General features: G+C 43.9%; 1 protein-coding gene across 1 annotated transcript in view; it reads right to left on the bottom strand.

Annotated features, from left to right (window-relative positions):
* LOC112241461 (microtubule-associated serine/threonine-protein kinase 1-like) overlaps positions 1-20,834 on the bottom strand; it is a 63,710-nt gene that overhangs the window by 11,438 nt on the left and 31,438 nt on the right. The window contains exons 7-15 of the mRNA XM_042318704.1: positions 20,470-20,676; positions 19,593-19,697; positions 15,206-15,338; positions 10,759-10,829; positions 9,662-9,738; positions 9,219-9,427; positions 2,287-2,425; positions 1,812-1,944; positions 190-355 (exon numbers count right to left, since the gene is read on the bottom strand). Coding sequence (XP_042174638.1) covers positions 190-355; positions 1,812-1,944; positions 2,287-2,425; positions 9,219-9,427; positions 9,662-9,738; positions 10,759-10,829; positions 15,206-15,338; positions 19,593-19,697; positions 20,470-20,676 — 1,240 coding nt within the window. The remainder of the gene's footprint in view (positions 1-189; positions 356-1,811; positions 1,945-2,286; positions 2,426-9,218; positions 9,428-9,661; positions 9,739-10,758; positions 10,830-15,205; positions 15,339-19,592; positions 19,698-20,469; positions 20,677-20,834) is intronic.

Below are 20,834 nucleotides of genomic sequence, written 5' to 3'. Positions count from 1 at the left end.
AACTTGTGAATTGTCTGGGGGTCCCCGAGGAGAGCTTTGAAAACCCCTGACATACAGAACAAGAGGCACTGGGGGGGATTCAAAAATACAACAGGTGCAAACACAGAGGAAAGGCCAGCCCTCATGTCTCAATCACCTGTAATGACCTGTCCAAAGAGCTTTTGACTGATTGATTGATGGCAGACTCACCTGTGATGACCTGTCCAAAGAGCTCCTCAGGCGTGTCTCCAAAGAAGGGCACACAGCCCACTAAGAACTCATAGAGGATGATGCCCATGGCCCACCAGTCCACCGGCTTCCCGTAGCCCTGTCTCAGGATCACCTCCGGGGCTATGTACTCTGGGGTGCCACACACCTGGGACAGGGAGAGAGATCCACCAATCAGAAGTCTCGATCACGCTCCTTGCCTCTATTTTCCTCTCAACTACATGTACCAGATGCAATGGAGTAGTCCCAAAAGTGCAACACCTGCCCATTTGGCACTCCAGACAGGCTCAATAAAAATTAAAGACAACAACAAATACTATTTGAACCGACCACAGACCACAACGTGAAAGGATCTTCATCTATTTCATGTGCAGATGATGTGTCTTCATTAGAACCCATTAAAAAGCATGAGCTGGTGTACACCCCAAACAAGTTGGTAGAGCCACTGACTAACGGAGAGCAACTGTAGGCTGAAAAAATGTAATGAAGAGATTTGCACACTACATACAAGCTCCCAGTAATTTATTGGGTAAACCACCAACGTTTCAGCATCACTGTGCCTTCTTCATGGTCATGTCATGAATGCTTGAACCAGGTTATGTAAACAAACACTGCAATTAGTGCAACCAATGACAATAGTGAGGGGTGTGTCATAATTACTAGGGTGATAAGAATGAAAACATGTTTTACTGTTAAAAGACAATAATTTACAGCATGTTGAATATATTAGGCTATTGTTATCATATTGCAACAGAATTAGATATTGTGCATAGTAATAGCATCAACATACATTATTATTTTATTTAATACACATATTTAATTGTTTCCATTTCATTTAATCTTTGTTACATGTCATCTTTTGGCTCAACAGTAATGCACAATAAGCATCATCAACAATGGCAACATCTTGGGTGCACGCTGATACGCTGTAGAGCACAGGAGGTTGGTGGCACCTTAATTGTGGAGGACAGGCTCATGGTAATGATTGGAACAGAATAGGTGGAATGGTATCAAATACGTCAAGTGTCCATGCAATGTCCATGCTAAAGCAGGTTATATCCATCTAGAGTCCTCTTTCTACCTCTATGTGAAACAACACAGCATTCAGTCTGGTTTGACCAGGCTAGATGCCCTACCGCTGGAGAAGACACTGTATTGCTGCTGGCCTAACAGCATCATTTATTAATATGGGGAGTTCAATTCCAAACCTGTGTAAACAATAAACTGTAATTGCAAAATAAAAAGGAACCAGAATTTTATTTATTTAGAGAAATTATGATGATTCAGTCTGTATGGTAAACATTATTAGTGACTGTGTGTATTCCTCTTGCTTGGCAAATTATGCGTTTTTGCAAGGTTATTTTGAGATTCTCAATCCGTTGACACATGCTGAATTCAACTCACTCACGCAACTGTCATGACTGTAGGCTATCTACAGAGTTTCTAACATACTGTATGTGATTGGCTCTTCATTGAGAAGTTGGCTGTATACTACCTCTCACAATATGATTAATTGTTTGTTTGATTAGCTGAGTGACTGACTGATCATGACTGACCGACTGACTAACTGACTGATTGATTGACTGACCAATCAATCGATCTACCTGTTTGTCCAGGAACTCGCGTGCGTCCTTCTCGATGTGTCCCTCGTACAGGTTGGTGGTGAGGCTCATCAGACCCATCTTAGACAGGCCAAAGTCGGTCAGCTTGATGTGGCCCATAGAGGTGATCAGAAGACTGGTGGAAACAGGAACAACACATGGGCTGTTAGATATCAACTGCAAAGCAAACCCCAGGAACAGCCATTATTCCATTCCAGCCATTAAAATGAGCCCGTCCTCCTATATCTCCTCCCACCAGCCTCCACTGGTATTAATGACCAATAGGAGCCTGTAGGAGTTATAGGAGCCTGTATTCCTAGAACCTTTCACAGTACACACATTTTGGCTTAATATTGTTAGAGGATATCCCAAATGTTCCTAAGAAATTACATTTATGGTGAATATTGTATAGTGTGAAAGCAACTTAAAACCTCCAATCCACCAGGGGATTGTCAGGGTGGCAGTGCAGCCCACTCACTTGTCAGGCTTGAGGTCTCGGTGCACGATGCCATAGTTGTGTAGGTACTCCAGTGCCAGCACGGTCTCTGCAAAGTACATTTTGGTGAGTTCCACGGGCAGTGCCCCGATGTTCTTCAGCAGAGTGGCACAGTCTCCCCCTATAGGAACACAACATGGTTGGTTAGACACAGTCTCCCCTATAGGAACACAACATGGTTGGTTAGACACAGTCTCCCCCTATAGGAACACAACATGGTTGGTTAGACACAGTCTCCCCCTATAGGAACACAACATGGTTGGTTAGACACGGTCTCCCCTATAGAACACAACATGGTTGGTTAGACACGGTCTCCCCTATAGGAACACAACATGGTTGGTTAGACACGGTCTCCCCTATAGGAACACAACATGGTTGGTTAGACACGGTCTCCCCTATAGGAACACAACATGGTTGGTTAGACACGGTCTCCCCTATAGGAACACAACATGGTTGGTTAGACACGGTCTCCCCTATAGGAACACAACATGGTTGGTTAGACACAGTCTCCCCTATAGGAACACAACATGGTTAGTTAGACACGGTCTCCCCTATAGGAACACAACATGGTTGGTTAGACACAGTCTCCCCTATAGGAACACAACATGGTTGGTTAGACACAGTCTCCCCTATAGGAACACAACATGGTTGGTTAGACACAGTCTCCCCTATAGGAACACAACATGGTTGGTTAGACACAGTCTCCCCCTATAGGAACACAACATGGTTGGTTAGACACAGTCTCCCCTATAGGAACACAACATGGTTGGTTGACACGGTCTCCCCTATAGGAACACAACATGGTTGGTTAGACACGGTCTCCCCTATAGGAACACAACATGGTTGGTTAGACACGGTCTCCCCTATAGGAACACAACATGGTTGGTTAGACACGGTCTCCCCTATAGGAACACAACATGGTTGGTTAGACACGGTCTCCCCTATAGGAACACAACATGGTTGGTTAGACACAGTCTCCCCTATAGGAACACAACATGGTTAGTTAGACACGGTCTCCCCCTATAGGAACACAACATGGTTGGTTAGACACGGTCTCCCCTATAGGAACACAACATGGTTGGTTAGACACAGTCTCCCCTATAGGAACACAACATGGTTGGTTAGACACAGTCTCCCCTATAGGAACACAACATGGTTGGTTAGACACAGTCTCCCCTATAGGAACACAACATGGTTGGTTAGACACAGTCTCCCCTATAGGAACACAACATGGTTGGTTAGACACAGTCTCCCCTATAGGAACAACATGGTTGGTTAGACACAGTCTCCCCTATAGGAACACAACATGGTTGGTTAGACACGGTCTCCCCTATAGGAACACAACATGGTTGGTTAGACACAGTCTCTCCCTATAGGAACACAACATGGTTGGTTAGACACGGTCTCCCCTATAGGTACACAACATGGTTGGTTAGACACAGTCTCCCCTATAGGAACACAACATGGTTGGTTAGACACAGTCTCCCCTATAGGAACACAACATGGTTGGTTAGACATGGTCTCCCCTATAGGAACACAACATGGTTGGTTAGACACGGTCTCCCCTATAGGAACACAACATGGTTGATTAGACACGGTCTCCCCCTATAGGAACACAACATGGTTGGTTAGACACGGTCTCCCACTATAGGAACACAACATGGTTGGTTAGACACGGTCTCCCCCTATAGGAACACAACATGGTTGGTTAGACACAGTCTCCCCCTATAGGAACACAACATGGTTGGTTAGACACGGTCTCCCCTATAGGAATACAACATGGTTGGTTAGACACGGTCTCCCCTATAGGAACACAACATGGTTGGTTAGACACGGTCTCCCCCTTTTAGGAACACAACATGGTTGGTTAGACACGGTCTCCCCTATAGGAACACAACATGGTTGGTTAGACATGGATTATGCCTCGGTTCTCTACCCTGCTCCTAAATAATGAACTTGTACACACTTTCTGTCATGGATTCAAACAATGGTGGGGACTTCATTGACCTACAGACAGAGCTTATACCACAACAACGCAGTTCAATTTACGACGGGCAATGTGCAAGTGCGCACTTCTATACCCTTTGGGAAGAGAATGGGGCACAGCCTGAGAGTCAGTCTGAAGGGGTTAAAGGATTTCACAGTGTCGGTCGGCCCTGTCTGTGGTCGTTTGTCTTAGGTTGTTTCTCCCCTTCTCCTTGGCCTGGTAAACCTATGTTTGGCAGAGTCCCATCTGACTCACACACTACTCTTCATGCCTGGCTGTGTCTGTAGGCTGACTCTGAACACTAACAATCAGGAGAAAAGCAATATGCTTTCTGCCATATAGTTGGGTTGAGTATGTTGAGTTGCCCTCGAGCACCTAACACGCGTTAAGGAAGATGGTTTGGCTAGGTCTGCTGTGGGAAGTGACCCCGTTTTACTTTCTACAACTGAATTGACTATGGTAAAATAACAACTTGACAGTTATTTGAATCTCTGGCCCTCGGTCAATCCCCTATATAGATAGGATAGATGTTTTTAAGTTTCCACCAGTGGTGTTAGTTAGACACAGTCCCAACCAGAAGCCATGGATTAAAGGCAACATTCGAACTGAGCTAAAGGGTAGAGCTGCCGCATTCAAGGTGCTGGACTCTACCCTGGAAGCTTATAAGAAATCCTGCTATGCCCTCCACAAACCATCAAACAGGCAAAGCGCCAATATAGGGCTAAGATTGAATCGTACTTTACCGGCTCCGACGCTCGTCTTATGTGGCAGGGCTTGCAAACTATTACAGACTACAAAGGGAAGCACAGTCGAGAGCTGCCCAGTGACACAAGCCTACCGGACCAGCTAAACTACTTCTATGCTCGCTTTGAGGCAAGCAACACTGAGGCATGCATGAGAGCATCAGCTGTTCCAGACAACAGTGTGATCACGCTCTCCATAGCCGACGTGAGTAAGACCTTTAAACAGGTCAACATTCACAAGGCCGCGGGGCCAGATGGATTACCAGGACGTGTTCTCCTGGCATATGCTGACCAACTGGCAGGTGTCTTCACTGACATTTTCAACATGTCCCTGATTGAGTCTGTAATACCAACATGTTTCAAGCAGACCACCATAGTCTCTGTGCCCAAGAACACTAAGGCAACCTGCCTAAATGACTACAGACCTGTAGCACTCACGTCTGTAACCATGAAGTGCTTTGAAAGGCTGGTAATGGCTCACATTAACACCATTATCCCAGAAACCCTAGACCCACTCCAATTTGCATACCGCCCAAACAGATCCACAGATGATGCAGTCTCTATTGCACTCCACACCGCCCTTTCTCACCTGGACAAAAGGAACACCTATGTGAGAATGCTATTCATTGACTACAGCTCAGCGTTCAACACCATAGTACCCTCAAAGCTCATAACTAAGCTAAGGATCCTGGAATTAAACACCTCCCTCTGCAACTGGATCTTGGAATTCCTGACGGGCCGCCCCCAGGTGGTGAGGGCAGGTAGCAAGACATCTGCTATGCTGATCCTCAACACTGGAGCCCCTCAGGGGTGCGTGCTCATTCTTCTCCTGTGCTCCCTGTTCACCCAAGACTGCGTGGCCTGGCACGACTCCAACACCATCATTAAGTTTGCAGACGACACAACAGTGGTAGGCCTGATGGTAGGAGGTCAGAGACCTGGCCGGATGATGGCCGCAAGAACAACCTATCCCTCAACATAATCAAGACAAAGGAGATGATTGTGGACTACAGGAAAAGGAGGACCAAACACGCCCCTCATTCTCATAGACAGGGCTGCAGTGGAGCAGGTTGAGAGCTTCAAGTTCCTTGGTGTCCACATCACCACCAAACTAGAATTGTCCAAACACACCAATACAGTCGTGAAGAGGGCACGACAAAGCCTATTCCCCCTCAGGAAACTAAAAAGATTTGGCATGGGTCCTCAGATCCTCAAAAGGTTCTCCAGCTGCAACATCGAGAGCATCCTGACTGGTTGCATCGCTGCCTGGTATGGCAACTGCTCAGCCTCTGACCGCAAGGCACTACAGAGGGTAGTGCGTACGGCCCAGTACATCACTGGGGCTAAGCTGTCTGCCATCCAGGACCTCTACACCAGGCGGTGTCAGAGGAAGGCCCTAAAAATTGTCAAAGACCCCAGCCACCCCAGTCATAGAATGTTCTTTCTACTACCACACGGCAAGCGGTACCGGAGCGCCAAGTCTAGGACCAAAAGGCTCCTCAACAGCTTTTACCCCCAAGCCATAAGACTCCTGAACAGGTAATCAAATGGCTACCCAGACTATTTGCATTGTCCCGCTCCCATCCCAACCCCTCTTTTACGCTGCTGCTAGTCTCTGTTATTCATATATGTGTAGTCCCTTTAACTATACATTAATGTACACACTACCTCAATTAGCCTGACTAACCAGTTCCTGCGCATATTGGCTACCCGGACTATCTGCATTGTATCCCACCACCCACCACCCGCCAACCCCTCTTTTACGCTACTGCTACTCTCTGTTTATCATATATTGATAGTCACTTTAACCATATCTACATGTACATACTACCTCAATCAGCCCGACTAACCGGTGCCTGTATATAGCCTCGTTACTGTTATAGCCTCGTTACTGTTATAGCCTCATTACTGTTATAGCCTCACTACTGTATATAGACTCGCTACTATTATAGCATCGTTACTGTTATAGCCTGACTACTGTATATAGCCTTGCTACTGTTATAGCCTCGTTACTGTTATAGCCTGACTCCTGTGTATAGCCTCGTTACTGTTATAGCCTTGTTACTGTTATAGCCTCGTTACTGTTATAGCCTCGTTACTGTTATAGCCTGACTACTGTTATAGCCCCGTTACTGTTATAGCCTTGTTACTGTTATAGCCTGACTACTGTTATAGCCTCGTTACTGTTATAGCCTCGTTACTGTTATAGCCTGACTACTGTATATAGCCTTGCTACTGTTATAGCCTCGTTACTGTTATAGCCTGACTCCTGTGTATAGCCTCGTTACTGTTATAGCCTTGTTACTGTTATAGTCTCGTTACTGTTATAGCCTCGTTACTGTTATAGCCTGACTACTGTTATAGCCTGACTACTGTTATAGCCTGACTACTGTTATAACCTCGTTACTGTTATAGCCTCGTTACTGTTATAGCCTCACTACTGTATATAGCCTCGTTACTGTTATAGCCTGACTACTGTTATAGCCTGACTACTGTATATAGCCTTGTTACTGTTATAGCCTGACTACTGTATATTGCCTCGTTACTGTTATAGCCTGACTACTGTTATAGCCTCATTACTGTTATAGCCTGACTACTGTATATAGCCTCGTTACTGTTATAGCCTGACTACTGTTATAGCCTGACTACTGTATATAGCCTCGTTACTGTTATAGCCTGACTACTGTATATAGCCTCGTTACTGTTATAGCCTCGTTACTGTTATAGCCTGACTACTGTATATAGCCTCGTTACTGTTATAGCCTCGTTACTGTTATAGCCCCGTTACTGTTATAGCCTGACTACTGTATATAGCCTTGTTACTGTTATAGCCTGACTACTTTTATAGCCTCGTTACTGTTATAGCCTGACTACTGTTATAGCCTCGTTACTGTTATAGCCTGACTACTGTATATAGCCTCGTTACTGTTATAGCCTCGCTACTGTTATAGCCTGACTACTGTATAGAGCCTGACTACTGTTATAGCCTCGTTACTGTTATAGCCTCGTTACTGTTATAGCCTCGCTACTGTTATAGCCTGACTACTGTATATAGCCTCGTTACTGTTATAGCCTCGTTACTGTTATAGCCTCGTTACTGTTATAGCCTGACTACTGTTATAGCCTTGTTACTGTTATAGCCTCGCTACTGTTATAGCCTGACTACTGTTATAGCCTCTTTACTGTATACAGCCTCGCTACTGTTATAGCCTGACTACTGTTATAGCCTCGTTACTGTTATAGCCTGACTACTGTATAGAGCCTCGTTACTGTTATAGCCTGACTACTGTTATAGCCTGACTACTGTATAGAGCCTCGTTACTGTTATAGCCTGACTACTGTTATATAGCCTGACTACTGTTATAGCCTGTACTGTATATAGCCTCGTTACTGTTATAGCCTGTTACTGTTATAGCCTGACTTACTGTTATAGCCTGACTACTGTTATAGCCTCTGTTACTGTTATAGCCTGACTACTGTTATAGCCTCGTTACTGTTATAGCCTGACTACTGTTATAGCCTCGTTACTGTTATAGCCTCGCTACTGTTATAGCCTCGTTACTGTTATAGCCTCTTTACTGTTATTTTCAAATGTCTTTTTACTGTTGTTTTTATTTCTTTACTTATCTATTGTTCACCTTATACACATTTTTTACTTACAAATTGCACTGTTGGTTAGGGCCTGTAAGTAAGCATTTCACTGTAAGGTCTACACCTGTTGTATTCGGCGCACGTGACAAATAAACGTTGATTTGATTTGTCTGGTGGCACTTTAAATGAGGAGGACGGGCTCATAGTAATGTTTGGAATGGAATGGTATCACACACATCAAACATGTGGTTTTCCATGTGTTTGATACCATTCCATTTACATCACTCCATCCATTATTATGAGCCGCCCTCCCCGCTGGTTTCCACCATAGTGCTTTCACCTAGCCAGTCCTATCAGATACCACGAAGGGCAAATGAAAAAGGGCAGAAGGGAGAGTACTACTTTCCAGAATGAGGATGAAATCCAACCGGTTTCCTGAGAAACTCTCTCACCTCAAAGGAAGTGAACATGATCAGAACAGAGAGAACTTTGAAAGAGCAAGGTGTAAGATATGTGAAGTTTCTTGGGACACCCTATGAAGCCTTTAATGTAATTCCATTAAAGTAGTACAGTTTCCTCAGAAACCCACTAACCTTCAACATACTCCATGACCATGCAGAGGTGCCTGCGAGTCTCGAAGGAGCAGAACATGGAGACCACGAAGGGGTTCTCAGCGAAGGTCAGGATGTCTCTCTCTACGAAGGCCTGCTGGATCTGGTTCCTCAGGATCAGGTTCTGCTTGTTGATCTTCTTCATGGCAAAACGCTGACGGGTCTCCCTGTGACGTACCAGGTACACCGCACTGACGGAGGAGGGAAGGAGGAGGGAAGAAGGAGGGAGGGGAGAGAGCGGGAGGAGGGAGATGGGTAAAGGGTAGAGGTGCAAGAAGCCAAGGGTATGGTTGTGGTAAAATTAGATGGTCAGAGAAATCTACCTGGAGCCTCATGGAGCCTCATGTCTTTGAATGAATGTGAGGACTTTGTGATGTACATGAAATGTATAGTCATTCATATTGCTTTGACCAGACTCTACTCACCCATATGCTCCGTTGCTGATCAGCTTGATGGTTTGAAAGTCTTCTTCACTTGGCGGCTTCATGGCTTTCATCTTCCCCTACATAAACAAGCAGGCAAGCTCAGTCAAGTCCAACTTAAGCTAGATACTATTTGAAGAGAGATCTGGTGTGTCTGTGAGTGTATTTCTGGTGTGTCATTAGAGATGGAGGGTCCTCACCTCTGATCTGGTGTGTCTGTGAGTGTATTTCTCATTAGAGATGGAGGGTCCTCACCTCTGATCTGGTGTGTCTGTGAGTGTATTTCTCATTAGAGATGGAGGGTCTCTCACTGGTGTGTCTGTGAGTGTAAGTCTGATCTGGTGTGTCTGTGAGTGTATTTCTCATTAGAGATGGAGGGTCCTCACCTCTGATCTGGTGTGTCTGTGAGTGTATTTCTCATTAGAGATGGAGGGTCCTCACCTCTGATCTGGTGTGTCTGTGAGTGTATTTCTCATTAGAGATGGAGGGTCCTCACCTCTGATCTGGTGTGTCTGTGAGTGTATTTCTCATTAGAGATGGAGGGTCCTCACCTCTGATCTGGTGTGTCTGTGAGTGTATTTATCATTAGAGATGGAGGGTCCTCACCTCTGATCTGGTGTGTCTGTGAGTGTATTTATCATTAGAGATGGAGGGTCCTCACCTCTGATCTGGTGTGTCTGTGAGTGTATTTCTCATTAGAGATGGAGGGTCCTCACCTCTGATCTGGTGTGTCTGTGAGTGTATTTCTCATTAGAGATGGAGGGTCCTCACCTCTGATCTGGTGTGTCTGTGAGTGTATTTCTCATTAGAGATGGAGGGTCCTCACCTCTGATCTGGTGTGTCTGTGAGTGTATTTCTCATTAGAGATGGAGGGTCCTCACCTCTGATCTGGTGTGTCTGTGAGTGTATTTCTCATTAGAGATGGAGGGTCCTCACCTCTGATCTGGTGTGTCTGTGAGTGTATTTCTCATTAGAGATGGAGGGTCCTCACCTCTGATCTGGTTGTCTGTGAGTGTATTTCTCATTAGAGATGGAGGGTCCTCACCTCTGATCTGGTGTGTCTGTGAGTGTATTTCTCATTAGAGATGGAGGGTCCTCACCTCTGCAGAATCGTCTGGCTCTGGGGTGTGGAGACCTTCACTGTCATAGTAGTTGTCCATGCTCACAATGTCTGGACAAAAACACATGATTTAACACTCAATACAGTATCTGGTGTGTACTGTTGCAGATCAATAGCATTGTGTATACATACAGTGCCTTCAGAAAGTGACTTATTCCACATTTCGTTGTGTTACAGCCTGAGCAATGCAATGGCAATTCACTTTAAAGAGGGTTGTTTAGGTTTTTCTCTACAATAACACAATCACTTTGACATGTGAGTCACTCTGGATAAGGGGGAGAGTGCTGAACAAATAAATGCAAATATGTTAAAGGCCCAGTGCAGTCAAATACGGGATTTCCATGTTTTATATATACAGTGCCTTTGGAAAGTATTCAGACCCTTTGACTTTTTCCACATTTTGTAATGTTACAGCCTTATTCTAAAATGGATTATATAAATGTTTTCCCTCATCAATATACACACAATACCCCATAATGACAAAGCGAAAACAGGTTTTTAGACATTTTTGCAAATGTAATAAAAACAAAAAACAGAAATACCTTCTTTACATAAGTATTCACACCCTTTGCTATGAGACTCAAAATTGAGCTCAGGTGTTTTTATTCATCATCCTTGAGATATTTTTACACCTTGATTGGAGTCCACCTGTGGTAAATTCAATTGATTGGACATGATTTGGAAATGCACACACCTGTCTATATAAGGTCTCACAGCCTGTCAGAGCAAAAAACAAGCCATGAGGTCAAAGAAATTGTTCGTAGAGCTCAGAGACAGGATTGTGTTAAGGCACAGATCTGGGAAAGGGTACCAAAAAATGTCTGCAGCATTGAGTGTCCCCAAAAACCCAGTGGCCTCCATCATTCTTAAATTTAAAAAGTTTGGAACCACCAAGACTCTTCCTGAAACTGTCCGCCTGACCAAACTGAGCAATCAGGGGAGAAGGGCCTTGGTCAGAGAGGTGACCAAGAACCGAATGGTCACTCTGAAAGAGCTCCAGAATTCCTCTGTGGAGATGAGAGAACCTTCCAGAAGGACAACCATCTCTGCAGCACTCCACCAATCAGGCCTTTATTGTAGAGTGGCCAGATGGAAGCCACTACTCAGTAAATGGCACATGACAGCCCGCTTGGAATTTGCCAAAAGGCACCTAAAGGACTCAAACCATGAGAAACAAGATTCTCTAGTGTGATGAAACCAAGATTGAACTGTAGGGAAACCTGGCAGGGAAACCTGGCACCATCCCTACAGTGAAGCATGGTGGTGGCAGCATCATGCTATGGGGATGTTTTTTAGCGGCAGGGACTGGGAGACTAGTCAGGATCGAGGCAAAGATGAACAGAGCAAAGTACAGAGAGATCCTTGATGAAAACCTGCTCCAGAGTGCTCAGGACCTCAGACTGGGGCGAAGGTCTCTGAATGTCCTTGATGAGTGGCCCAGCCAGAAAATCTCTGGAGAGACCTGAAAATAGCTGTGCAGCAATGCTCCCCATCCAACCTGACAGAGCTTGAGAGGATCTGCAGAGAAGAATGGGATAAGCTCCTCAAATAGAGGTTTGCCAAGCTTGTAGCGTTATACCTAAGAAGACTCGAGGCTATAATCACTGCCAAAGGTGCTTCAACAAAGCACTGAGTAAAGGGTCTGAATACTTACAGTATCTACACTACCGTTCAACAGTTTGGGGTCACTTAGATATGTCCTTGTTTTTGAAAGAAAATGAATTTTTTTGTCCATTAACATAACATCAAATTGATCAGAAATACAGTGTAGACATTTTTAATTATGTAATTGACTGTTGTAGCTGGAAATTGCAGATTTTTAAATGGAATATCTACATAGATCTTCAGTTTCTTGGCAATTTCTCGCAGGGAATAGCCTTCATTTCTCAGAACAAGAATAGACTGACGAGTTTCAGAAGATAGACTTTGTTTCTGGTCATTTTGAGCAAATGCTGATGCTCCAGATACTCAACTAGTCTAAAGAAGGCCAGTTTTATTGCTTCCTTAATCAGCACAACAGTTTTCAGCTGTGCTAACATAACTGCAAAAGGGTTTTCTAATGATCAATTAGCCTTTTAAAATTATAAACTTGGATTAACTAACACAACGTGCCATTGAACACGGTTGCTGATAATGAGCCTCTGTACGCATATGTAGATATTCCATAAAAATATCTGCCGTTTCCAGCTACAACAGTCAATTTCATCATTAAAAATGTCTACAAGTATTTCTGATCAATTTTATATTATTTTAATGGGCAAAAATGTGATTTTCTTTCAAAAACAAGGACATTTCTAAGTTTTCATTTCTAAGTTTTCATTTCAAACTTTTGAACAGTAGTGTATATGTGATATTTCAGTTTTTATTGTTAAATAGATTTGCAAAAATTCAAAAAAAAATGTTTTTGCTTTCCCATTATGGGCTACTGTGTGTAGAATGATAAGGGGAAAAAACAATTTAATACATTTTAGAATAAGACTGTAACATAACAAAATGTGGAAAAAGTCAAGGGGTCTGAATACTTTCCAAAGCACTATATATATTTCCACAGTATGAAGTTGGAGAAAAAGTTAGTGTTAGAGCTGTTTGAAACGACCGCCTGAAATTTCAGCCTGTTTTGTTAGGATGGAGCTGGTAAATGAGTTAATAGACCAATAACAGCTCATTTTCTGTTTTCCCCTCCCCACTCAGACCACTTCCAGACAGTGCTCTTTGCGAAGAAGAATTATGTTTTAACAATTTTAATTAAAAACAATCACAGTAAGATACTTCACTGTTACCAGAAATGATTTGATATTGAGATAAAAACGGCTGCATTGCACCTTTAAGTAAGCATCTCGTTAATTTGAATTAGATGTCACATAAAGTGATGTGAAAATAATATATCTTCTTGTCACCTTGGTAACAACATTTCTAAAAACGAAATGGTTGTGTTTGGGGAACCGAGAGAGGGAGGGAAGACAAGAGAGTGTGAGAGAGAGAAAGAGAGATGAAGCTGTGAATATTTGTGTGGGTGAAAAACAGAAAGGTGCTAAACCAAGAGGTGGTTTGTAAAAAGTGTCACATTGTGACAACCCCCACTAAAACCCAAACTCATAATTCTTCAACCAGACTGAAGGTAGCTGACAAAGAGGAGCCAGTCGGATTCTGAATAGTCTTTCTAACCCATTTACATTGAGTAGTTCAATGAACAGCTTGTGATGGATTTGCCACTGTGAGAAGTGGAGCTGGAATGAATTGAAGGAGTCAGAGAAGGAGTTTGGGGGCTGGTGTAGATTAATGACAGTGAGTGCAGTGCTGCGACCGGCTTCATAATCAGTAAAGGGAGTTCTCTCTGCGTCTCAATAATGTCTACATGTAGCCTGGTCCCAGGTCTGTTTGTGCTGTCTTGCCAAGGTTCAGTGTGACAATGACAAGAGCTGGGACCAGGCTAGCTGACAGGTGGATCCCTGCCCACATGCTACAATGCCAAGATGCTGTTGTTTTTCTCATGCCAAAATGTATTGTTTTTCCTAAGGTTATTTCTGCTAGCTTTATAGTTAATTACCTATAATAAACAACCGAGGGGAGTGTGGCTGTCAAAATGTGGGTAGAGAAATCTCAACCATCAATCTTTCATTTTCTCTTGTTTGGCTTCTACAGGTACACGATGCCCTAAATCTGTCTCTTTCTGTTTCCGTCTACTGTCCCCCCCCATCCCAACCTCCACACGGTCGCAGGTCAGTCCCAGCTGCCTGCATGTCTCTTTTTATTCCTCTCTTCCCTCTCTTTCTTAGTCTCTTCTTCATTAAACCTCCCCTCTACTCCTCTCTCCTACCTCTCGCTCACCCTCCAGAGGGTGCTTGGTCTGTCCCAGCCATCTGAATCTGTCTATTTCTGTTCCTCTCTTCTCTCTCCTCCTCCCTCTTATCCTTCTCTCTCACCCTCCAGAGGGTCCCTGGTCTGTCCCAGCCATCTGAATCTGTCTATTTCTGTTCCTCTCTTCTCTCTCCTCCTCCCTCTCATCCTTCTCTCTCACCCCCCAGAGGGTCCCTGGTCTGTCCCAGCCTTCAATCTGTCTCTTTCCATTCATCTCTTCCTCTCTCTCTCCTCCTCCCTCTCATCCTTCTCTCTCACCCCCCAGAGGGTCCCTGGTCTGTCCCAACCCTCAATTTCTCTTTCCGTTCCTCTCTTCCCTCTCATCCTCCCCCTCCCTTACTCACCCTCTAGTCTAGGGGTATTAAACTCTTACCCAACGAGGTCCGGAGCCTGCTGGTTTTCCATTCTCCCTGATAATTAATTCCACCCACCTGGTGTCCCAGGTCTAAATCAGTCCCTGATTGGAGGAGAAGAAAGGAATAAAACCAAGTGGTTCCAGAGTTGAGGGCTCTAGAGTGTCCTGACGTAACAAGGAGTATCCATCTTCATTAAATGTGTGTGTGTCTCACCCTCCAGAGGGTCCCGGGTCAGACCCAGCTGGCTGATGATGTAGCGAGGGATGTCCGTCTTCATCAGGTGTCCCTCCTTGGCGTGGTCCTCCGCTGCCTCCAGCAGGTGATAGAACTCCTCTGGGTTGAACTCCTATAGAGAGGGGGGGAAGACAAGGAACCATATACACAGTTACACAAAAGCTGCCAGTCTGCCACATAAACTTGATGTAGTATTGACATTTCTGGATTGAACTCATGTACATGAAGGGGAGACAATGTATATATATTTTTTTACCTTTATTTAACTAGGCAAGTCAGTTAAGAACATATTCTTATTTTCAATGATGGCCTAGGAACAGTGGGTTAACTGCCTTGTTCAGGGGCAGAATGACAGATTTTTACCTTGTCAGCTCAGGGATTCGATCCAGCAACCTTTCGGTTACTTGTCCAACGCTCAAACCACTAGGCTACCCTGCCGCCGGTATTGAGAGGAGGGGGGACAATTTTGACAGTACTGTCTGTGGTATTGAGAGGAGGGAAGACAATATTGACAGTACTGTCTGTGGTATTGAGAAGAGGGGGGACAATATTGACAGTACTGTCTGTGGTATTGAGAAGAGGGGGACAATATTGACAGTACTGTCTGTGGTATTGAGAGGAGGGGGACAATATTGACAGTACTGTCTGTGGTATTGAGAGGAGGGGGACAATATTGACAGTACTGTCTGTGGTATTGAGAAGAGGGAAGACTAGATTGACAGTACTGTCTGTGGTATTGAGAGGAGGGGGACAATATTGACAGTACTGTCTGTGGTATTGAGAGGAGGGAGGAAAATATTGACAGTACTGTCTGTGGTATTGAGAGGAGGGGGGGCAATATTGACAGTACTGTCTGTGGTATTGAGAAGAGGGAAGACAAGATTGACAGTACTGTCTGTGGTATTGAGAGGAGGGGGACAATATTGACAGTACTGTCTGTGGTATTGAGAGGAGGGGGACAATATTGACAGTACTGTCTGTGGTATTGAGAAGAGGGGGACAATATTGACAGTACTGTCTGTGGTATTGAGAGGAGGGGGACAATATTGACAGTACTGTCTGTGGTATTGAGAGGAGGGGGAAAATATTGACAGTACTGTCTGTGGTATTGAGAAGAGGGGGACAATATTGACAGTACTGTCTGTGGTATTGAGAGGAGGGGGTATTGAGAAGAGGGGGACAATATTGACAGTACTGTCTGTGGTATTGAGAGGAGGGGGGACAATATTGACAGTACTGTCTGTGGTATTGATTGAGAGGAGGGGGGGGACAATATTGACAGTACTGTCTGTGGTACAATATTGACAGTACTGTCTGTGGTATTGAGAAGAGGGGGACAATATTGACAGTACTGTCTGTGGTATTGAGAAGAGGGGGGACAATATTGACAGTACTGTCTGTGGTATTGAGAAGAGGGGGGACAATATTGACAGTACTGTCTGTGGTATTGAGAAGAGGGGGGACAATATTGACAGTACTGTCTGTGGTATTGAGAAGAGGGGGGACAATATAGAGTGTAACAGACTAAATCTGCCACATCGACTGCCATTGTGTATGGTATTGTGTGTGCTGTTTTGAGTTTAACTGGGGAATCCTACAGGCTGAAATAAGGAGCTAATAAACTGCTGGGTACTAACATGGTCATAACTTTGAATTGCTGCTCCAATAAGCCCTACAGCTGATTAACATAGCCTTTTATTCTGTCCTCTGGGCATCTCTTTCATTCACCCTTTGTGGAGGGATATAACACTGTTATTAGAAACCAGAGCACCTGGAGCTGGGAGGGGAAGGTCATTTCCTGGTTTCAGTGTTCTGATGATCAACTGTTCCCTGGCCTTGCCAACTAAGATACAGATGAGAGGAGTGAACCCATAGAAATAGAAGGAATAGAATAGATTATATTTATTTGAGTAAATTTACAAAGTTCCCTGGATTGCCAACTATGATGAGTGGAGTGATCATAGATTAGAGACACAATATAATATAAGTCTTGTACTGGACTAATATAAGTCTTGTACTGGATTCTGTGGGAGTGAAGCTCTCTGCACAGAGTTCTGCTCTGCTCTATGTACCTCTATGTGGGATAATGTTCTTCCACCATGGCTCTGACATTTCACCAAATCAGAGGAGACTGTGACTAGAATGCCAAATGAACTGAACCCCCCCCTCTCTCCCCTCCAATTCACGTTCTCTCTCCTCTCTCCCTCCAACTTTCCCTACCTCTTTCATTCTCCTCTCTCTCTCCATCTCTCTCCTCTGCATTTTCCTTTGTCTCTCCCTCCATCCTTCCCTACATCTTTCCTTCTCTCGCTTTCTCTCTCCCCCTCCATTTCACTTTCTCTCTCCCTCCATCCTTGCCTACCTCTTCCCTCTCACTCTCATATAACTGACACAAGCAGAAGCATCCAGCCTGACCCTATCGACCTCTTCCGCTGGTCGCCCTGGCAACGGGAAGATGAGACGCAACAGCAGAAGGAGGTAAGACCAAGCGTTTGACAGGCAGGGGAAGCCATCAATCAGAGTGTGTAAATCCAGGGACACTCCAGTGACTTATGTACATATAGCTTTGAATGTCAACTGGACAGTTGGAGGAGTTCATTTCAACTGTCATTGAATGAGGTGTTGGCCCATGGCAGCACTGTATGTGGGTGGACGTTTTACAGTTAGGAAAATATCCTTAGGCATTTAACTTAATGCTGTGTATGTAATGACTCATATAAAGACATCTTTGACCTATATCTATGAAAACAAGGGATGTGTTTTGGTTAAATACACCGCACAATCTGTCATAAAGTTAGCCTCTAGTATCGTTGATTAAGCTACAGGAAAAATGAGAGAGGGAGACAGATTAAAGGGGATGAACAGTATGGAATGTTTGTGTGTCCCAAATGGCATCCTATTCCCTACATGGTGCACTACCTTTGATCAGAGACCTATGGGGGCCTGGTCCAAAAGCAGTGCACTATATAGGGAATAGGGTGCCATTTGGGACCATATAGTTCTGGTCTAAAGTAGTGCACTATATAGGGAATAGGGTGCCATTTGGGACCAGAGTTCTGGTCTAAAGTAGTGCAATATAAAGGGAATAGGGCACCATTTGGGACCAGAGTTATGTTCTAAAGTAGTGCACTATATAGGGAATAGGGTGCCATTTGGGACCAGAGTTATGGTCTAAAGCAGTGCACTATATAGGGAATAGGGCGCCATTTGGGACCAGAGTTCTGGTCTAAAGTAGTGCACTATATTGGGAATAGGGTGCCATTTGGAATAGTAGGCAAAACAAACATATTTTTCACGATTATAGCTATATTATCAAAATCAATAAACCAAAGCACGTTTTGGGGTTCATTCATTAGTTTTTAGGTGATTAAGTAGAATCCTGTTGAAAAATGATGCGGAAAGTATCATTTACATTCCTAAAACATAAGTTGAAAATGTTACTGTTCCTGCTACCTGTTGTTGATTATGAATTTGTTTTTAAATGTCCAAATTCATAATCAATATGCTGAAATAAGTTGTGATATTTTGAAGGCCAAAAATAAACATTACTCCCGACACATACACGTCACACTTGTGTTCAGATTAGTTCTATTTAGCTAAATAAGTTGCTTATAAACTGCACACACACCAACATTTACCAAGCAGCCACTCTACACTTTGATTGGCTTGTTCTACTGTATTCAAAAGCTAGCGCAAATGAATCACATCACTATTGTCTATAAAGATCAATGGAACTGGGACAATAACCGGGGTGACGTGTACCGTTTGCACTCTTCTAGAAGATAAAACCACAGCCAACTTGGGTAAACTACTTATACCTGTCGATAGATGAGACCCTGTAGTAGCCATTCCTCAACTCATCTGTGTCACGTTTACAGTAGATGGCCAATACGAAAAGGAAACAACACTTATTTGACTGGAACATTTCAACGAATCATCACCTCACAGGTAGACCTACAAAGTGACAGGGGTTTCATTTCAGTGCCAGCTTGACTGTCAAATACGTGGATTTGTTTGTGGCCAGCAACTTTTTTTTTTTAAAGCAAAATCAATTTAGTATAATCTTGATATTAACATCACCAATCTGAGGTAAAAAGATGTTCATGTGTTGAAAAGTCAAGCTTGTACAAGGTAGTTAACACACTTTCCAAATTAGGGGAATTAGCGCAATATGAAATAATTTTATATGACAAAATAATTCAACATGTCAATTAAGGGATGATAGTACAGCATATATTGATCTATTTAGAGAGTGAACTGCTCTGAAACCCATTTGAACCAGGTGCTCTAGAATAGAGTCTCCAGAGTGTCTGAGCCGCAGCCTGAACATTCAACGTCCCTGTAATAGACCTGTAATAGAGCTCACCAGACATTCCAGAAGCCGGGCGGGACGAGATATGATGATGAAGAGCTTTTTGACCAGCTCAGTGACGAAGGTCAACTCAGAGCTCTCAGAACGCTCATAGGCCTGAGAGGGAGAGAGAGAGAGAGAGAGAGAGAGAGAGAGAGAGAGAGAGAGGGCTTCAGCACCAGGGACAGCGATAAACAAATTCTTAGCAATTAATAGGTTCTGCACCAATAAAATTTAATGACAGTTACTTTTGGAAGACCAGAAGAGGACTAGGGGTGCGTGTGTGAGCATGTATATGTGTTGTGTGTGTGTGAGCATGTATATGTGTTGTGTGTATGTGATCATGTATATGTGTTGTGTGTATGTGAGCATGTATATGTGTTGTGTGTGTGAGCATGTATATGTGTTGTGTATGTGATCATGTATATGTGTTGTGTGTGTGTGAGCATGTATATGTGTTGTGTATGTGATCATGTATATGTGTTGTGTGTGTGTGAGTATATGTGTTGTGTATGTGATCATGTATATGTGTTGTGTGTGTGATCATGTATATGTGTTGTGTATGTGAGCATGATATGTGTTGTGTATGTGATGTGTTATGTGTATGTATGTGATCATGTATATGTGTTGTGTATGTGATCATGTATATGTGTTGTGTGTGTGATCATGTATATGTGTTGTGTGTGTGTGAGCATGTATATGTGTTGTGTATGTGATCATGTATATGTGTTGTGTATGTGTGTGTATATGTCATGTATATGATATGTATATGTGTTGTGTGTGTGATGTGCATGTATATGTGTTGTGTGTGTGATCATGTATATGTGTTGTGTGTGTCATGTGTGTTGCAACTCTGCATGATGACTCATGTGTTTGCGCATGATGACTCACGTTTGAGCATCTTCTCCAGATTCTCCTGCAGCTCAAAGAAATACACCGTTGTGATGAGTCCGTCCTGTGATTTGGTCAGGCAGTCTCTGGACAGCTCTGCTATCTGGTGGTGGATGAAGCTGAGGACCCCGTCAGCCAGCGGCAGCACGCTCTCCGGGGAGAAGTTCTGGATGAACTCTGACAGACGCTCCTCCATCTGGGCTGTAGCCTGGGAGGAAAGGACAACATGGTAAAATACACTACAGGTGAGTGACTGGGGTCCGAACCCAGGCCACAAGACAGTGTTAACCAACTGAGATAAAGCCTTTCAGGGGAGAAGCTATCAACGTTCCTTCATCTGGGCAGTTGACAGATATACAGCATAGA

The sequence above is a fragment of the Oncorhynchus tshawytscha genome, unplaced genomic scaffold (assembly GCF_018296145.1).
Source record: "Oncorhynchus tshawytscha isolate Ot180627B unplaced genomic scaffold, Otsh_v2.0 Un_contig_4934_pilon_pilon, whole genome shotgun sequence".
In the NCBI taxonomy this organism is placed as follows: domain Eukaryota; kingdom Metazoa; phylum Chordata; class Actinopteri; order Salmoniformes; family Salmonidae; genus Oncorhynchus; species Oncorhynchus tshawytscha.
This window is presented reverse-complemented; position numbering and strand designations above follow the sequence as displayed.